The sequence below is a fragment of the Rhea americana genome, unplaced genomic scaffold (assembly GCF_003343005.1).
Source record: "Rhea americana isolate MKP2758 unplaced genomic scaffold, rheAme1 scaffold_174, whole genome shotgun sequence".
Classification (NCBI taxonomy): Eukaryota; Metazoa; Chordata; class Aves; order Rheiformes; family Rheidae; genus Rhea; species Rhea americana.
The window spans coordinates 548,351-565,440 of NW_028185861.1; the positions used below are offsets into that span (position 1 = coordinate 548,351).

Sequence of the window (17,090 nt, forward strand, 5' to 3'; positions counted from 1 at the left end):
CAGAGCTCTTAATTCCTCTGTCTGTGCGTGTAAAAAGTGGTTCAGCTGCAGAGCACCCAGAAAGCCACGTAACGGCTGTAACGGTGCTAATGTCTGATGTTGAAACCAACTGAGCACAGATTTATTTATTTTTTTCAGCCCAGTTCTTGCAATGAAGAAAGCATTCGATGGAAACACTGAGTTGATCCATCCATCCAGTCAAGTGAACAGTAATAAGGCAGGAAATAAATAAATGGGTCAACAAGTATTTCACGCTTGAATGCCCTCGGTAAGAAATCACACACCTAAAACCTGAGCTTGGAAGCATACCGGCTCCCCCAGAAACAATGATAAACTACACCTCTAATTTAACTGACATTTCAGACGGTTTCCAAACAGGAATTTTCTCCACTTKAAAGCACACAGTGCAAAAAGTTTTAATTCCGATTTGCTTTCTATAAAAACTATATTGAACGATTTCTTGTATGATTAGCTGYATAAACTGAGCTTTCTATTGTGAAATTGAAACGGAATATTTAGAATATTATATAGAATAATTAGAATATTCCATTCCGGATAGGGTATTTCATTCAGCGCGCACACAGCAGATTTACCGATTTGAGCGCGAGATGGTAAACAAAGCAATTGCAACAAGCTACACACAGTCCTATTTCTTTGCCTTGGGAATTGACTTCTGGCTTTAAATTACTTACTGCTCAAAAGCAGCTTGTTCCCATCCACTTAATCAGCATCTGACTTTGCTGTAGCATTCAAGCAAATTGAAAATAGATGAGATGTGGCAACAGAGAGAAATGCGAAACTTTCAAACAGTTTTAAAAATAAACTAAGCACAATTCTTTGCTATTTTCCTGAAACTATGATTTCCTATCTTATAAAACGATAGAAGTCACTTCTAAGCAATTAAGGGATRTGCCAGATCATGTGGGTCTAATTTAAGTATTAGAAATGCATGGTTCTTATATTAATTTTTTTTTCCCCCCAACATATATAAAGTGCAAAACCACAATGCGGTTAAAATACAACAGCTAACAGACATGAATCTCCAAGTAGCGTTTGTAATTACAAATCACGCTTCCGTGAGGAAGAAAGAGATCGTAAGACCCAACATGGGTTTGGGAAACCAACAGCCCTATTTAGATAACCCACGTTTTACCTGTGCTCCTGCGCCCAGCATTTCGTAGAGGGCTGGTCCTACGCCTCAGAGGTCCTAATCAAAGAAAACACTTGAAGCGGGATCCAAAACAGAAATCAACTGAATGAACTTAGACTTAACTTTTTGCTACCAAAGCTGGGACAGCATGCAGGAAGAGCAAACGTTGCATTAGATTTGTTACATATACAGTTTAATATAGCAGAAATGGGGACCATATAGCTTTAAATACGTGAATATTGTAATATTTGACAGAGAAACTCTCTTCCTCTACTGACATTTCTTTTCAAATTGCTGGCCTCGCTCTGCTTGCGCTGCAGCCTCGGCATCGCTGCGAGCAGAGGCCCAGCAGAATTCAGGGACCTTTGGTGCTGGGAAAGGCGAGACACACTAAGCCCCTGAGCTGTCAGCCAGATCAGCGAAGAAGTCTTGAAAAGTTCAAGACAACATTAATCCAGAGGGCTCAAAATGCAGCTAGCTCAAAGTAACAAATCGGTGTTCTCATCATCTGCAGCAAGCCAGAAAATCTCCAYGGAAACAGGAAAACAGTAAGTTGGAAGCGTCTGACACCTGAAGATGCTCTACTGGCCATCCACTGAGGGACACGGGTGCCTCTGTGGCGCAGTCCTTCGACAGGAGTCTGCAGGGCTTAGTGAAGTTCTGGACATTTTCCTCAACTCGGAGAGTACGACATAAGGAACCCGTCTGGGGTACTCAGAGACGCCTCAGGATGCTGTCTCCTTGTTTGCAGAAACTGGTATTACTGCTGTGCACGTGCAACATCTACTCCCTCCACCACCACGCCGCRGCTCGTGCAGCTCAGCGCAGTCACACCCAGAGCGGAGCATTTGCGCTGGTGAAATTTCAAGGAGAATAAATTTTCTGCATTAGTACAAACACAGTACTAACATTAGTCAGCATGAGCATCTGCCTCAAAAACATTGCATTGCTTCAATTTTGCTCTTTCAAAATCCAGACGACGACAGAGAAATTCTGAAGAGCACTCAGATGCAAGGCGAATGGCATTCAAGACCGGTTTTGGGCTTTTAAATMCAGTCCATCCTCTACTTTCAATTCATTAATTCAGGACTTTCCAAAAGAAGTTTCAATGTATTGATTTTTATAATGCACTTAATATTAACTTCAGCAGTAAAATGAGGATCGAAAACCATTATTTTTGAACATACAGTAAATATGTGTACTATATGACAAAGCAGCAATTCCACCTTAAACCTATAGCGACCCTGGAAATAAACCAAGTAGGTTCCCTCCCGTGGATCATGACGTGACCTTCCATTCCACGGGTATTAAACCCTCATTTTGTGCAGACGGACCCGCACTATTTCACGTGCCAGTCCAAACGGCATCACTCCATCAGAGCGGATCCCTCTGAAGCTGCGTGACTACGCAGAGGCCTGTTCCCCCCGCCGCCCCCSACAGTCTTCTGCACATCCGGAGCGTAGCCGCATGTGCTCTTTGCACAAGCGTACAGGTAACGCGAGGATGCCGGTGAGAAAGCACTTGGTCTGGAGCAAGCACATCCCTGTGAACGGAGGCCGAGGACAGCCTCGCCGCTTTCCGTGGATCTACCGCGTGTCCCTAAGGAGCACGCGCCTGTACGGTGTATCACCTTAACTGCTTATCTACTGCCTTACAACGTGTCAAAGCACATATAAAAATAACGCCACAATGCCAGATAATGTCCTGGCTTTCCCCACCTAACCCTTTGTAAATTCCTTGCACCAAGCATTTAAAGTTACTGCTACATAACATTCAGCCAACATAATATCAAAATATATTTTATTCTGGACCTCTTTCAGATCTGATTCAAATTACAGTTGTCAAAGCAATACAATGCAAAGGGAAACTGCAACAGAAAATGTGCCTAGAAGGGATATAAGGGCCTTGGGGACAAATCATTGTGATGGAGAACCAAAAATACATCATAAAGTGTAATTAACATGGTCCAGGACAGTATAGAACATCTATATCAGTCTTCTTTAGACAATAATCATGAAAACTGAACAATAAAAGTCCTTTAAACAAGTACAAAAAACTGTCATGGGCTGGTTTACACTTTTACAACAGTTGTAATTTAACTGGATAACTGAAGAAATGATGCAGACATTTTAATCCAGTGCTATAGGTAGGCTCACAGAATTAGACCCAAAGGATTTGTAACTCCAAATGAAACCATTACAACTACAATGTCAATGTCAGGAGAGAGAGAAAAAAATTACTTCTGTATTCTAGAATTACTGATCTGCACACTGCAGTCTGTTGAGGACAAGATTGCAAAGTACACTGGACTAGCAACAACATGCAGACTGTTTTCCTGAATTTACCCACAAATGTCAAAAAACATTATGAAGAAAGAATGAATGATTATTAAAAAAACAAAAACAAAACATGCCTTAAGTTATTGTCAAGCTTCAAACTTAAAGGCAGAGAAAGAGAATTATGTACTCAAAACTAATGATCTGAAGCRCTATTAACACTAAATCTGCGATTTTTTAAGAAAACGGCAGATTTTCCTGTCGTTTTGTCTGCCTTCCATCAGACTGACGGTGAAGCCAGTCGCACTTTCACAGAAGGTGGTATTTCAGAGCTTGCTCGGGAGGGAGGAGTGAAGACTGCTCCACGGCTCCCTCCCTYGGGAAAAGGTCAGGGATCTTGTTGGAGATTTACTGCTGTCTCCCGAAGCCGTATTTGCTTCGAACATGCCACAATGTTGCTTCTGCTTTCTTCAGACTTCTGGAGAGTGTGAAACCGATCCCGCCGGGGAAARGCCCTAGGGGACTTCCTGAAGCTAGAAGATACAACGCTACAACGCTTGCCAATGAAAAGGGAATACTGGGCTGAGTCCGGCAGGCCCTGCTCTGGCAACATCCCTACTCGAGTCAAMGGGAGGGTTTTTTCCCCCCTTAAGTGAGATGTGGCTCATGATACCTCAGTGGCATGCAGTATGGTATTACGCAGACCCAAATCCTCCAATGTTTATTCTGGCAAAGTTTTCTCACGAAGTGAAAGAAAAGGGGATTTCTGATTAAGATTGCAAAATTGGGTCCCAAGGCTCCTCTTTGCTAAACAGACAAAAACATACAACCTTTTATTTACAAGCTGAAAACCCCAGTTTGCAGTTTCAATGAAATTCCTTCATTCAGCAGAATTAAGTGCGTTGGCTGCTAAGACTGCTCTGTAGGCAAACTGGCACGACCACTCTATTCCCTCCACTGTTCTTCTGAAACACAAAGAACATTTTAAAGGTATAATGTCCCATCAAATACCTTAGCATGAGGTAAGCAGTATAAGGAAAAAGGAGTGCTTTTTCAATGAAGATTAATTAAAATTGGTAGAAGTCTTTGGCCTTTCTCTCAAGATGCATTAAAGTGTCATGAAATGAAGAAACATGCTTCAAAATGCCATGTCGTTCTGACTGGTAACTATTACCTCCCTCCACCCAACCCAGAAAAAGAGGCACTTTTAGTGTTTCATATAAGATTTCCAATCGTCTCATAGACGTGCTAAGTAACCCTGCACAATTGTAGTCCCAGAATAAACTGATTTTATCAACATTACAAAGAGTCTAAAAAAGCTTTTATGAGGACCTAGATATTATMATAACTACACTAAAAAGTCCACTGGTTGGGAACCTTTACATCAATTTTAAAAATGCAGAAAAAGTAAGAGTCAAAATAGGAGAAGAGGAACTCTACAGAAACCTGGACCTAATTATGCAGAAATGAGAAACAGGATTCTGAAATGGATGCATAGAAAGMAAACTCAAGAGCAGTTCATACCTCCTTCCATCACTAACTCTGAGCCCAGTTTTTCCCCTTCCTTTTATCCTCTATTTGCCCATTAACTTGTTGAACTGGAAGAAATAGTAACTTTAATGTGTGCAAAGGCTTATCCACGTTTTTGCCTTTGCACTTAGGAAGCAGGCGCAATATAATTAACTGGTATGCAAAACGAGGCATGTGCATACATTTATACAATATTAGGGTCTTACTGACATTTGGCATATTCAATTTAAAGGAACRATTTGGATATGCTACCTCACTCTATTGAATACGAGGTCTTTGTGCTATACAATATAATAATTAATGTCATGGTTCTCTTTTTTTTTCTTTTTTTTTCTTTTGCTTCACATAATCACAGAACCTAGCACACCTTGCATGCATGCATTTAACAGTGTATAAAACAAGAGGCAAGAAGAGGTGTGAGCAGGAGCAGCACTGTGGCATGCTAGTAAAGGACAACAATAAAATATCTATTGGCCAGATCCTTTGCTAGTGGAAGTGGCCTAATTCCACTACAGTGGGGCACTGCTGATTTTAACTCTAGGTTGGGGGTCTTGGCCTGTGTGTCCAGGGCATTCGAGTCAACAGATCTGACATGCCCGGACTGTGTGTCAAGCACCTGAAAACCCTGGACCTGTGATACTGAAGCTCTGTATTATCTATTTATGAATATGTGATACTACGCTTAAGCTACTAGAATTACAACCAAAACAGCTGATGACTGAGAAAGAGAAAAATGGCAATACCCTAAAACATGGCTGTGAGGTTTTGCAGCTATGTCACAGAATTCCACCACAATTCTTTAGATTGGCTGAAAGAATCATCCAATGACTTTTATGAAAATGAATAAACTGTTCATATTAAAATACAAAAGTACTATCAAGAATCACTTCTGACTTTCAGATTTAAATTCAGTGCAATTGACAAATGCATTGCTAAACGAAAAATGCAGCTTAAACATACTCAAAACATTTGTGTCTATTCCTGGGAGCACAGTTTAAAATTATTGCACAGAATTTTTTTTATTTTTTTTTTTATTAATGACAGAGGTCAGCCACAGTCATGGACCTCCAGCAATAAAAGCAATATTTCAAGTGCCAGACGCTCAATATATTAGGTTTCCTACATACTGTAACTCACAGGGTAATTGCTTTAAACATTTGTAATACGTTCCAAAACCTTAAAAATAGCTGGCACTGAACCATCACGGATGACTGCCTTTATGGATATGACTGTTTGTTGTCTTTAAATGCTGTGTATCATAGTATTATATTCCTCGCTAATAACAGTTGGGGTACATATCAAGAATGTATCGTTGACTTCTCTTTACCACTGGCAAATTGCTACCCTACCTTAGCCAAACTCAGACTTGCTTCAAGCCGTATTTATTTCATGTAAATAGCAGAAATCAATGCTTAAAGAACAACTGTTAAAATGTCAAAGCTGCATTATCTCGATTAAATCAATTTATATCTAACTTGGGGGAGGAACAGAAAAAAATGTTAGAGACTAGTAATAATAAGCCACAAAATTATTTGTGATTGAAATAGTGTTATAAAACTGATAACTTTGCAAAGCTCTATAATATAAACCATTCCTTAAGTAAAATGCCTGTGACATAAATTTGACAACCTCTCTTTTTATAAATTTACACTCTTGGAATCTTAGGCAAGACATGATGCAACCTTTTCAACTACACATACGCGTAAACACAACCTCATGCTATCATTTACAAATAAAATCACTATCAGTATACTTTTAATCACATGAGCAGAAAAAGGTTTGCCATATACATCTGTCATTGTAAGAAAAATACTTGATATTGTAAACAGAGTAAAAGACACTATATAGTAGTGATTATTAAAAAAATAGCAGCTTACATCTACCCTATATTTGGAAAAAAAAATGTAGTCACAAGATACAATAAACTGCAGGACTGGAGCAGCAGGGGAATTAGTGCAAGTATTCATGTTTTAAATAAGCTGAATCACTGCTATTAAAATAAACTTGAAGCAAGTCCTCTGTTTAATTTTTTTTTTTTAAATCTAAGGTAGTAAACATTTTGCCTCCTAATGGCAGTGTTATCAAATATATGCCAAAGATTTTTTTAATAAAGAAAAATTACATGAGATACTTTTAATACTGGAGTTTGGTTACAATTATACATCTAAGCTCCTACAAATAATGATGGGCAACTCTCAAAGAAGCTGTGGCATGAACCCTTGTCCAGAAAGATCTTAATCTCTTAAAAAAAAACAACCCTCTCCCTCCCAGCTATACTTTGCTCCTTTTGACAATAGTGCACAATTTAACCATAATTCAGCTATGGTCTCAAAGCAACAGAAGATGCATTCTTTTCTTTCTTTCTTTTCTTTTCTTTCTTTTTTTTTTTTTTTTTTTTTNTTTTTTTTTGCATCCCTGTATTTTCTTTTCCGTATTTTTGCGCCCTTCTATGCTTAAGTTTGGCAGAATGATGTCCCAAATAAGAAACTACTGCATTTCAGCCATGTCACTAGAAAAAAAAAAACCCACATAGCATTATACCCATTACTGACGTACTTGGTAGATTAGCAGGATGTGCAACATCACACCTCTAAAATGGATTTTTTCTCTTCTCTCCATAATCCCTTTTCCACCCTCCCTCTCTTCTGAAAATTGTGCTCTGGGAGCCACAGAATGCACCAAACATTATCAGGTTCAATCTACCTCTTCAAAGAATGCTTTAAAATATCTTTCAAATAAATGTTTTTTTTTTTCTTTTCCAAAGTGAAAAAAATATGAACAAGAAACTAATTCACTCCCTTACTTCATGCATCGTAAACTTAACCAAAACAAAACAGAAAACCCAATGTTTAAAAGCAAAGAAAAAACTACTGCTGCAGATTTCCATAAGTCCATTTTCTCTGTACACACAAACAGCTCAATTACTGACAAGGAAAAAAAACCCCACAATCCATTATCATAATGGATTTAAAGGGGGAAAGGGGTAATGAAGGCTGCCATTAGTATCTTCTGAATTTGGTATGTATATGGGTCTGCTCTTGTATATGGTGCATTTCTCTCTCTCTCGCTCTCTCTTCCGTTTTTCATATCCAAAACCTTTAAATGTTATTTTGGGGCACAGCAGATTCCAGCACTTGGTGAACAGGATTCACAAGCTGTGACAAAACTCTGTCATCCTCTTCAGGGTGTAACTTTTTTTTTTTTTTTTTTTTTTTATATACAGTATATGTATATATTTCTTTTAGGTTTGGCTGTAGTGGACTGGCCATGGTTCAATTGGGACTATAGCAGTACATGGGTCAGGGACAGTCATTTTGGCTATGTACACATTCATAGTCGGTCCATGGCTTCCAACTAGTAGCGCTATTTCCGTAGGTCTAATACACAAACCTAAAAGGAAAAAAAAAAATGCACGTCATATATATTTATACAATTCTATTTTAAATATCAGAACATAACCCATAAGCCTGATCATGCAAGCTTAATCTCAAATCTATTACCACCTGGGGAAAAAAGACACCATGTAAGCACTTTGGTTATAAGCATTGAGCTAGACATGCTAAGGACACTGCTACCTAATGAACTACTATCAGAACATTAAAAACATCTAATGCAAGCTTTTTGCTTTTTATTCACTATTAAAAGGCCAGGAAGTTACTAGAATCTAGTATATAAAAATATAATAAAATGAAATTAAATATACTATGTAGAAAAATATTCAAATTGATCAGGCTCATCTAGAAAAAAAATTAACAGCACACAAATTCCAGTCTTCATCTTCTCAAAATCTTCACTAAAAAGCACCTCTACTTGTGTTAGTTCTACAAACTGAGCCTACATCTATTAGAAATATATAATCATATACAAGCTATGCTCATATTCATCAGTGGTTCAAAAGTGTCTTTATTTAGTTATTATCACCTACAAGTATATTTGAAACAGAGAGGACGAGGAGGGCTTTCCCTAACAAACTATATAAAACAAACTAAGAATGACATTCTCAAAGCAAAAACTAAATTAGAAAAAAAAAAAAAAAACACACACACACAAATCTGATGCAAATACAATCAACCTCTTGGGTCAAATTAACATAACAGGCAAAGACTGGAAAAATAAGATTGCATGTATCCAAAAGTGTCATCTAGGGTAAGATGATAATTTCTACTCAGGACATACATCAAACCTCTGTTCCTTTTGCAGTATTATCTACATTTATATGACAAAGATGGTATGAAAAACAAACTGAAATTAGTTCTCTAGGATTTAGTTTCCTTAAAAAATTTAGAGGTTCTTATTTTTGGTTCTGAATTGTAAGTGATCTCACCACCACAGAGCATGCAAGACAGCAGCAGCAGAAGGAAGCCTTGTGGATTCTTTGGTACGAGAGTCAAGGCTTGAAACTTTTTACTACAAAGCTACCAGGACTGCTGTTTCCTAACATTTTTCATGTTAAGCTACAGCACCTTAAAATACACGTCCTACCATTTTTATCCTATTCTACATTTGTTTTTGCTTAGGCTCCCTCTACTTCAGTCTAAAACCATAGGCAAATAAGAAGTAAGCAAAAAACAAGTGTTGCATTTGTTATGAAGAACTGCATATTAGTATTTCAACTACAACCCTTTGCAGGACCACATCAGAGTATCTAGGAGGTGATGTTAAAACACACCAATATGAGATGACTGAGAGTGAATTTATGATTAAACATATGATTCTGTTCCCTAGTTGTTCTGAGCAAAGTAAACAGACTGGTATCTACATATATAGTTCCTGTTATTTTTAGGGACTTTTTAACTACCAGCATTCAGAAATTTGTACTTTGTTTTCCTGCTCTTTTTATTTGTTGATTGCAATGTAGAGGGTAGGTGTTATCATGCATTATAAAAATATCACCTACACTGAACATTTTTACTTGAAAAAGGCAAAGAGGCAAGAATGAACTTTTTTCTACATTGCAGTGAAATGAGCAGCCACACTGGGCAAAATTCCACAGTAAGCACCAGTGGGGACGAAAATCAAAATTAAATGCATCTTTGCCTCCTAACTGAGATTTTTGGAGGACTGAGAAACACCCCATGCATTAAAGCTAGAATAAAGACATATTCTCCTTTCAACATTATAGCACCTTTACATGCCAAAATCTAAGTGTGAGCTGGCTATATTCATACTTCATCAAAATAAGGACATTTTGTCTCCATTAGTCAAAAGATTTCCAAATGATGTTTCTTCTTAGACTGTCAAATAAGTCAAGCTGCACTTACTGAACCATCTGAAGCACTTGCTCCAACTTTGTCTCCTGCTGCATTCCAGCAAACCTCAAAAATTCCTCCTGTTCCCCGGTAACTGTGAACTAGGGCACCTGTCTGAAAAGGGAGAAAACATTAATTAATATAACAAAATTTACATGAACAAGTAAAATTTGAAAAACACATAAAACTTCCCTATTGCTTTTAAAAGCCCAAATTCTTGGAAGAAATGGTTCAGTTGGACAATCTAACCATTGTGTTAAAGGTAGTTAGGTTAAATTTTTCCCCACAAAACACCATTATCCTGCCTTGATCTCTAGCATTTGAAAGGCAAAACTAGGGGTTGTGGCAACTACTTCCAATTACTAAAATGAGTCTTTTAAAAAATAAATACCCTATTCCCAGTATGCTGGCAGAAATCACCTTTTGCACAACAATAACATCCTTGCACTTCCATTCACATACAGCATTCTCTTGACAGAAACACAAAACAAGTGGTAGATAATATTATTTCTTAGAAAGTTCTGCAGAAACATCCATCCTTTTTCCCCCCCTCACACTTTTTTATTTTAGTTTATTAACTGAAATTCAGTGAAATAGTTGCAGGGTAACAGATCTGAATGTCTACTTTGGGTCAGCATTTTTCACAGTAAACTTGAACTTTGAACCCCAGATAAAACAAAAGTCATAAAGATAATTCTGGGGTGCAACATGCTATTGGAGAAACTTTACTGAACATGTAATTTCTTTTTTGCTTTGTTTTTTTTTCTCTGAGAATGCTAATATAACAACAATTATTACTTTGCCAAAAGTAGCATGTAATAGTTACAAAGGAAGTTGTGAAGTCCAGACAGAATAAAAACAAAACAAAAATTAAAGACTGCAGTATCAAAAGATTAACAGGTGTCAGGCTAAAAACAATACACAGGCACTCATTGAGAGAAATGTACCTACACTAATATAAGAAACTTCCAAATAAAAAGAAGTGAATCAGCACATTAGCAAAAGCAAATCTCTTTGCAGCAAAAACACAATGGTGTAACAACAGTTGGAGGAGTATTAACAGAAAGACTGAAACATGAACTTTTTAAACAGAGACAGAAAAGTTATACCTGCGTATTCCAGATGTGTACGCATTTATCAAAGGAGCCACTGGCTAGATATCTGCCATCAGGACTGAAAGCTACACTGTACACAGGTTCTTGATGTTTTGTCAGAGTATGAATACAAATTCCTCTGTCTACATCCCATAACCTAACAGTAGAATCAAAGGATGCACTGTCAAGTAGGGAGAGGAGAAAAAAAAAACACACACACAGATTAATCACATGTAAATTTTACAGAATTTTGTTTTTAATAGAAATGTACATGACAGTACCCTACGCGGTACTGAAATATTCTACGAACCTACGTATATAAAGAGTGAAGTAAAAATAATGCTCATTTTCTTAATAGGCATTTTAAAACAGGATGAAATAGTACCTTGCTAACATAAGATTGGCATTTGGATTATTTGTTCCTGGTCCTGTAGGACTCCATTTGATAGTATAAATTTCTTTGTTGTGGGCTTGTAAATCATGAACACAACTGTCTTGTTTCATACTCCAGATCTATGATAAAATGGAAGAAAACACAAAGGCATTTAGTATAATACTGTACTAAAATACATTTTACATCTTTCTTCTTTTTCACTTGCAGAGCCTGCCTTGCCATGTTTTAGGCCAATCCAAACATTTCAAATGACTGCTGGATTTCTGGATTAATTACAGTAAGAATCACTCCTTAAGCACCCTCCTTTCTCTTAGTTATTAATACCTGATAGAGTTAACAAATAATAAAGGTACAATCTATAGAAACCAATCTGCATGTGCTAACTGCAAGCCTGTTGAAAAGTGCAGGCTTTTAGCTCATGCTAAATTCCACCTAGAACACAACAAGAACTGTAATACTGAAAGCACATTTACTGAAAGTAAACCTGAAGAGACTGGACTCTGTTTTGCCAAATATAAAGCAACGGCAAGGGCTAGATTCTTGAACCTAGCTCTGGCTCATACCTTAATTCACAAACAGTTCCCTCATCTCGAGTGGCACTCCTCAGGAGTAAAGAACTACTTCATTTAGGAGTACCAGAATCCAGCCTTCAGAGCACTGAATCAATCCTTTAACTGAGCAGGTGGTTGGACCTGCATCATATTGGAGTAACTCACAGGGGTCTAAAGAGTTTGGGCAAGTGTCCTTCTGAGAACTTCCCTCACCAACACAGACGTTCTTGATACTAACTGCTGAATCGCACGAGCCCACACACGGTGGCACACTTCCCAGCTGCACGTCTCTCTGCTCACTGAGACACATTAATGACAGCCTGAGCTCTAGATTGGAAATCATTTCTCCTCAGTTCAGCTGCTTCAGGATTAGTAACCAGCTTAAGCTGGCTATTTTGAATCCATCCGTTGCCAATGGAGAAACATTTGACATTTTCAGAGGTTTATTCGTCATACTTGGCTTAGACACTTAAGAAAGAATGAATTGCTCTTTATAGGTACTAGACGCTTGCTGTTGACTGAAGATGTCTAGACATCTAACTTTAGACTATAGGCTTAATGTTTAAAAGTCTGTATTTAGATAAGGTGACTTCCATTGCAACTGCCTGAATGTGTGCCAGCAGAGGGTATATCTGATGACTCATTCAGCTAATCCCCGTCTCTGATGAAACGGTGAACTAGATGAAAATACCGTTCCCTAAGGTTACCAGTTGGACAGTGCTGTCAGCATAATACCAAACCAAATCCTGAAACTGTGCCAAATATAATGCTGAACATCCACTGAACATAAAACAGTAGGAGGAATGGAAAGCCACCTCTAAGATGAAAATGACACTGGCCTGCAAGTCATGAACTACTTCATTTCTTCCGGCCCATCTAACCCGGTAATATTTTTGTCTGGACCTCTAGTCCTTCCTGAAGTCATATGTATGCGTTACACTATCCTCTACTTACGCAGGCTTGTCCCAGTTCTACAAAGTAGAATATTGCTTTTAAATTAAAAACTGTGGAATGACTCCCTTTGACTTAGTAAAACAAGGGAGTACAGTCTTTCAAGAAACAATATGGTAAAGATTTTAACTAAAAAGAAGGGGAAAACAGAACAAAACCACCAAAGGCGCTAATCACCTAGTCTTGTATGTGTTACACATCACATAAATTCTAACTTTTCTTTTTAACCAAAAAGAACCTCAACAAGTGTGACAGGTTAATGATTAATGACCTGACTCTGTAAACAGCTAAAAGAACCTAATAAATCATGCTTCAAGTCTCAGGGTGGCAGCCTGTAACAAGCTCTCTGGACCAGGGCTTGGCTATGATTAACCAAGATTTGCTAGGAATGCTTAATCTTGCTAAACAGAAAAAGAACAAATATTAGAGGATATAGAAAGGACAATGGCATTTCTGTATTACCCAAGCTAATGGTGCACACTGGAGAATTCTACAAACACAAGGCGGTCTACAGTAGCCATTATCAGAACTTCAGTTACCTTTAGAGTCATATCATCAGAACACGATGCCAGAAGATTACCAGTAGGATCCCATTTGATTGCATTTACTTCATTCTAAAATTGAGTAAGAATAAGTTGAGTTTATAAAAGACAGACAGCAATTGTAAGTATTTGTATAATTATCAGTATTTGATATGTAATTTCCATTCCAAGCCTCTACTCCAATAATGACTTCTTTTTGCCACCTATTCATCATATTTTCCAGTGCATGCTCTTTCACATTATATCTTGCGCATAGCAAGTCTTAAAGTTACTATGTTTCTCCTTGTAAAGTTTGGTGTGATACCCTGGCTGCATATGGCAATGAGTTTTTATTGTTCTAATGATAAAGACTGTGGTTACCATATAATCTTAATTAGCACTACCAGTGTATGTATCTACTGCCTGTTGCCACAGATCGTCTATTATGCAAATACACAATCTTGAGCATACTGGGATCCCAATCCCTAATTAGTAATACAAATATCATGTAGCAACCACCATTTTCTGCTACTTACTGTGTGACCCTGGAAGGTTTTGATGGGCCTGTCTTGTCCTAATTTACAGACATGAATACACATGTCTGTACTGCAAGAGGCAAATGTGTTGTTGCTCTGCCAGTCAACATCTAATGCTGGTGCTAAAAGAAGAAAGACATTTAAAACCATGGTATGTATTCTGCAGGGATTTGATCTGCAAATGTAGCGTACAAATTAGAACAAGTGCCAACAGGAAGCAACCGTTAATTTTACAGTAGTTCTAAAGATAATCAAACACTTCACAGAAGTGAGAAATGCAGCTGAAAATCTTAAATAAATGAAATAAACTTTAATAGAAGACATTAAAACATGGAATATATCTGAAACACTTGCACAGAAGACAGTGCAGCGGGACAACAAGCTACGGTTAAGTCATCTAAAAATGAATCTTAGGAGTCAGTCTGAGGAACAGGTTCTCAGAGCTTAACACATTGCCATGCAGGAGCTGATCTCCAATAACAGTCCATGTTTGTGGTCATGGATAGCAGCCAGTAAAAGTTTTTTTTTTTTTTTTTTTTTTTTCTTTCCGGCTTGTTAAGCTGTGGTAAATTAATCATGGGCCACATATTCCATTTGGTCAGGACTAGGTATTTATGACAGATAGCACGTGGATCTCGAAGTAAACCAAGCAGCGATGTTTTCGACTGTTGTCACGCCACTGAAAACACAGCGTGAGCAGAACAGAAAGTGGAAATAAGACAGGTTTCTTAAGGACTCTTCAGTGGTACGGTCCTCATCCTCTCCGTTCCATTTTCCAGCTGATTCTGGCAGGCTTGCCCGGCATGCAGCTCACAAGGCAATTTGTCTGACCTCCAGTGAGGCAGCCTTCCCATCCCAGCTGCCCAGTAAATGTTCGCTGGCCTTTCAGTGGCTTGCGGTCAAATGAATTTGGGACAGCATAGTAGGAAGCAAGAAACAACAGGCTGCAGAGATAGGACTACTGTAGGTAGGTTAGAGCAAGGTCAGGGTACTGCAGCAGGAGGATGACAAAGGTAATCTATGGCTGATAAACAGAAGTCCTTAACAGCCCATCTACTTGATTTGTCTGCCACTGTACTAGATGAAATTAATAGTATTTTGATCATCTCTTCTGACCTTCATACAACTGCAATAATATTGTGAGTTACAAAGTTATAAAATCAAAACTACCCCATCCTTGCTTAAATCCTTCTAAAAATTCATACAACTGTAAACACAGGAGTCAGTTTCCAAAGACCGACTGTAAGATTTTTAAATGGTGTGAATAAATGCACTGAAGTTTGGACTTTTTTATTTTTTTAAATAAATTTTTTTGCTCTTTGCAGATGGCAATCCAGATGATCATAAATTAATTAATTAATTAATTAATTAATACTTACCAGAATGAAAAGGAAACTGCTGCTTAGCTTCCCCAGTGTGGGCATCCCAAATAATCGTGGTCTGTATTAAACGGATAAACAAACAGTAAATAGACTTCTACAATTGCTAATTTCCTCCTACTCCAACCTTTCACATGTAACAGATTACCAAACCCACTCTCCATTTCCCAAATCTACTCATAACTATGTATTTCTATCCAGTACTATGGAAATGGTGGAAGATCTRTTATACACAGTGTCTACAACAGAACAGAGCCGTAATATGTTGCAACATCTCAGGTTTTTGGTGGCTTTTTTATTTTTTTTTTTAATTTTAGGAGAGAAAGTTACTTCCTTCTTCCTACTTCCCTAATCCACTCAACTATTTGAATTTCAAATACTTATATAGTGATATACTTTCCTTTRTCCCTAAGCAGAGCTTTATATAAACACTTAAGTTTTCATAAATAAAATCTTTTGGCTTAAGTATAGGTGTAATTTTGCTCTGAGTGCTTCTCTATCAATACTTCCAGTAGCTTTCTGATGCACAAAATTTAGTATTTTATAACAGCTGTATCATATAGAAACTTTCCTGACCTACCTCACAATAATCAATGACAATTCTGACACTGAATTCAGTGGGGGCATGAGATGACTGCACMAATTATTTAGGGGAAAAGAAGCATACGGTTGAGTCAGTATTTTGCTAACRCAGAATATTTTTAAAGCATAATCTCAGTTTGTCCAATGAGTTTTACTGACTGAAGCAATRAGGCTTCTCTCTCCTCCAGCGTATTTTTCTGCAAAATAATGCTGTATCTCCACAAAGATTTTAAAACTGGCATAAGCCAGCATAGCTGCCAAAAGATGTAACCCATCCTTTCTGTGCTTGAGACATTCACTTTCTCTTCATTTGTGCCAGCACAAGCATTTGTGAAGCTGGGCATTGAAGCAAACTGGGCTAAAACTAACGAAGGTAAATCAGCTATATAAATAAATAGAGGAGAAAGYCCAAGGCTTTTCAGTGGTATTGACAGCTAAAGTATTGTAGAACTGTGGTCTTACTGAACTTGCAATTTGTTAGTCTCATTAAGAGCAAAGCCAGTGTTTACCTCTGCACCTCGAATCACTTATAAATTGAGGAAAAATTCAACAATTATTCTTAGTCTTTGAACTCTTCTCAAATCTATTCTTCATCACTGTGTGTCCTTACTGCTTTTCATAAAATTTCCCACAAAGCAACAACTTTGAAGTTAAAGACTTTGTGAGTCTTTAAACTTGTTTAGGCACACAAAATGAAACAATGATCTCGACGGCCTTACGCTACTGCCACCTCTCCAGTCAGACTTGTCTTTCATCCTAGCTCTAACTTGTTTAATCACTATCAGGCTCGATTGATGCTCACATCAGTCAGATTCTATTTCTCCAGTAAGATTTTTTTCTGAGGCTATTAAATGCTTTGCTAAATWTTGGATGATTT

The 17,090-nt window shown here is 37.7% G+C and overlaps 1 protein-coding gene across 7 annotated transcripts in view; it reads right to left on the reverse strand.

Moving 5' to 3' along the window:
- Positions 1-2,933: 2,933 nt before the first annotated feature.
- The window catches only part of TBL1XR1 (TBL1X/Y related 1), a 119,861-nt gene continuing 105,704 nt past the window's right edge, over positions 2,934-17,090 (reverse strand). For all 7 annotated transcript variants that reach the window (XM_085301195.1, XM_085301197.1, XM_085301199.1 and 4 more), the window contains 7 exons: positions 15,632-15,692; positions 14,253-14,374; positions 13,735-13,809; positions 11,685-11,812; positions 11,315-11,480; positions 10,218-10,319; positions 2,934-8,346 (listed from right to left, as the gene is read on the reverse strand). In XM_085301195.1, coding sequence (XP_085157321.1) covers positions 8,320-8,346; positions 10,218-10,319; positions 11,315-11,480; positions 11,685-11,812; positions 13,735-13,809; positions 14,253-14,374; positions 15,632-15,692 — 681 coding nt within the window. In that variant the 3' untranslated portion in view covers positions 2,934-8,319. The remainder of the gene's footprint in view (positions 8,347-10,217; positions 10,320-11,314; positions 11,481-11,684; positions 11,813-13,734; positions 13,810-14,252; positions 14,375-15,631; positions 15,693-17,090) is intronic.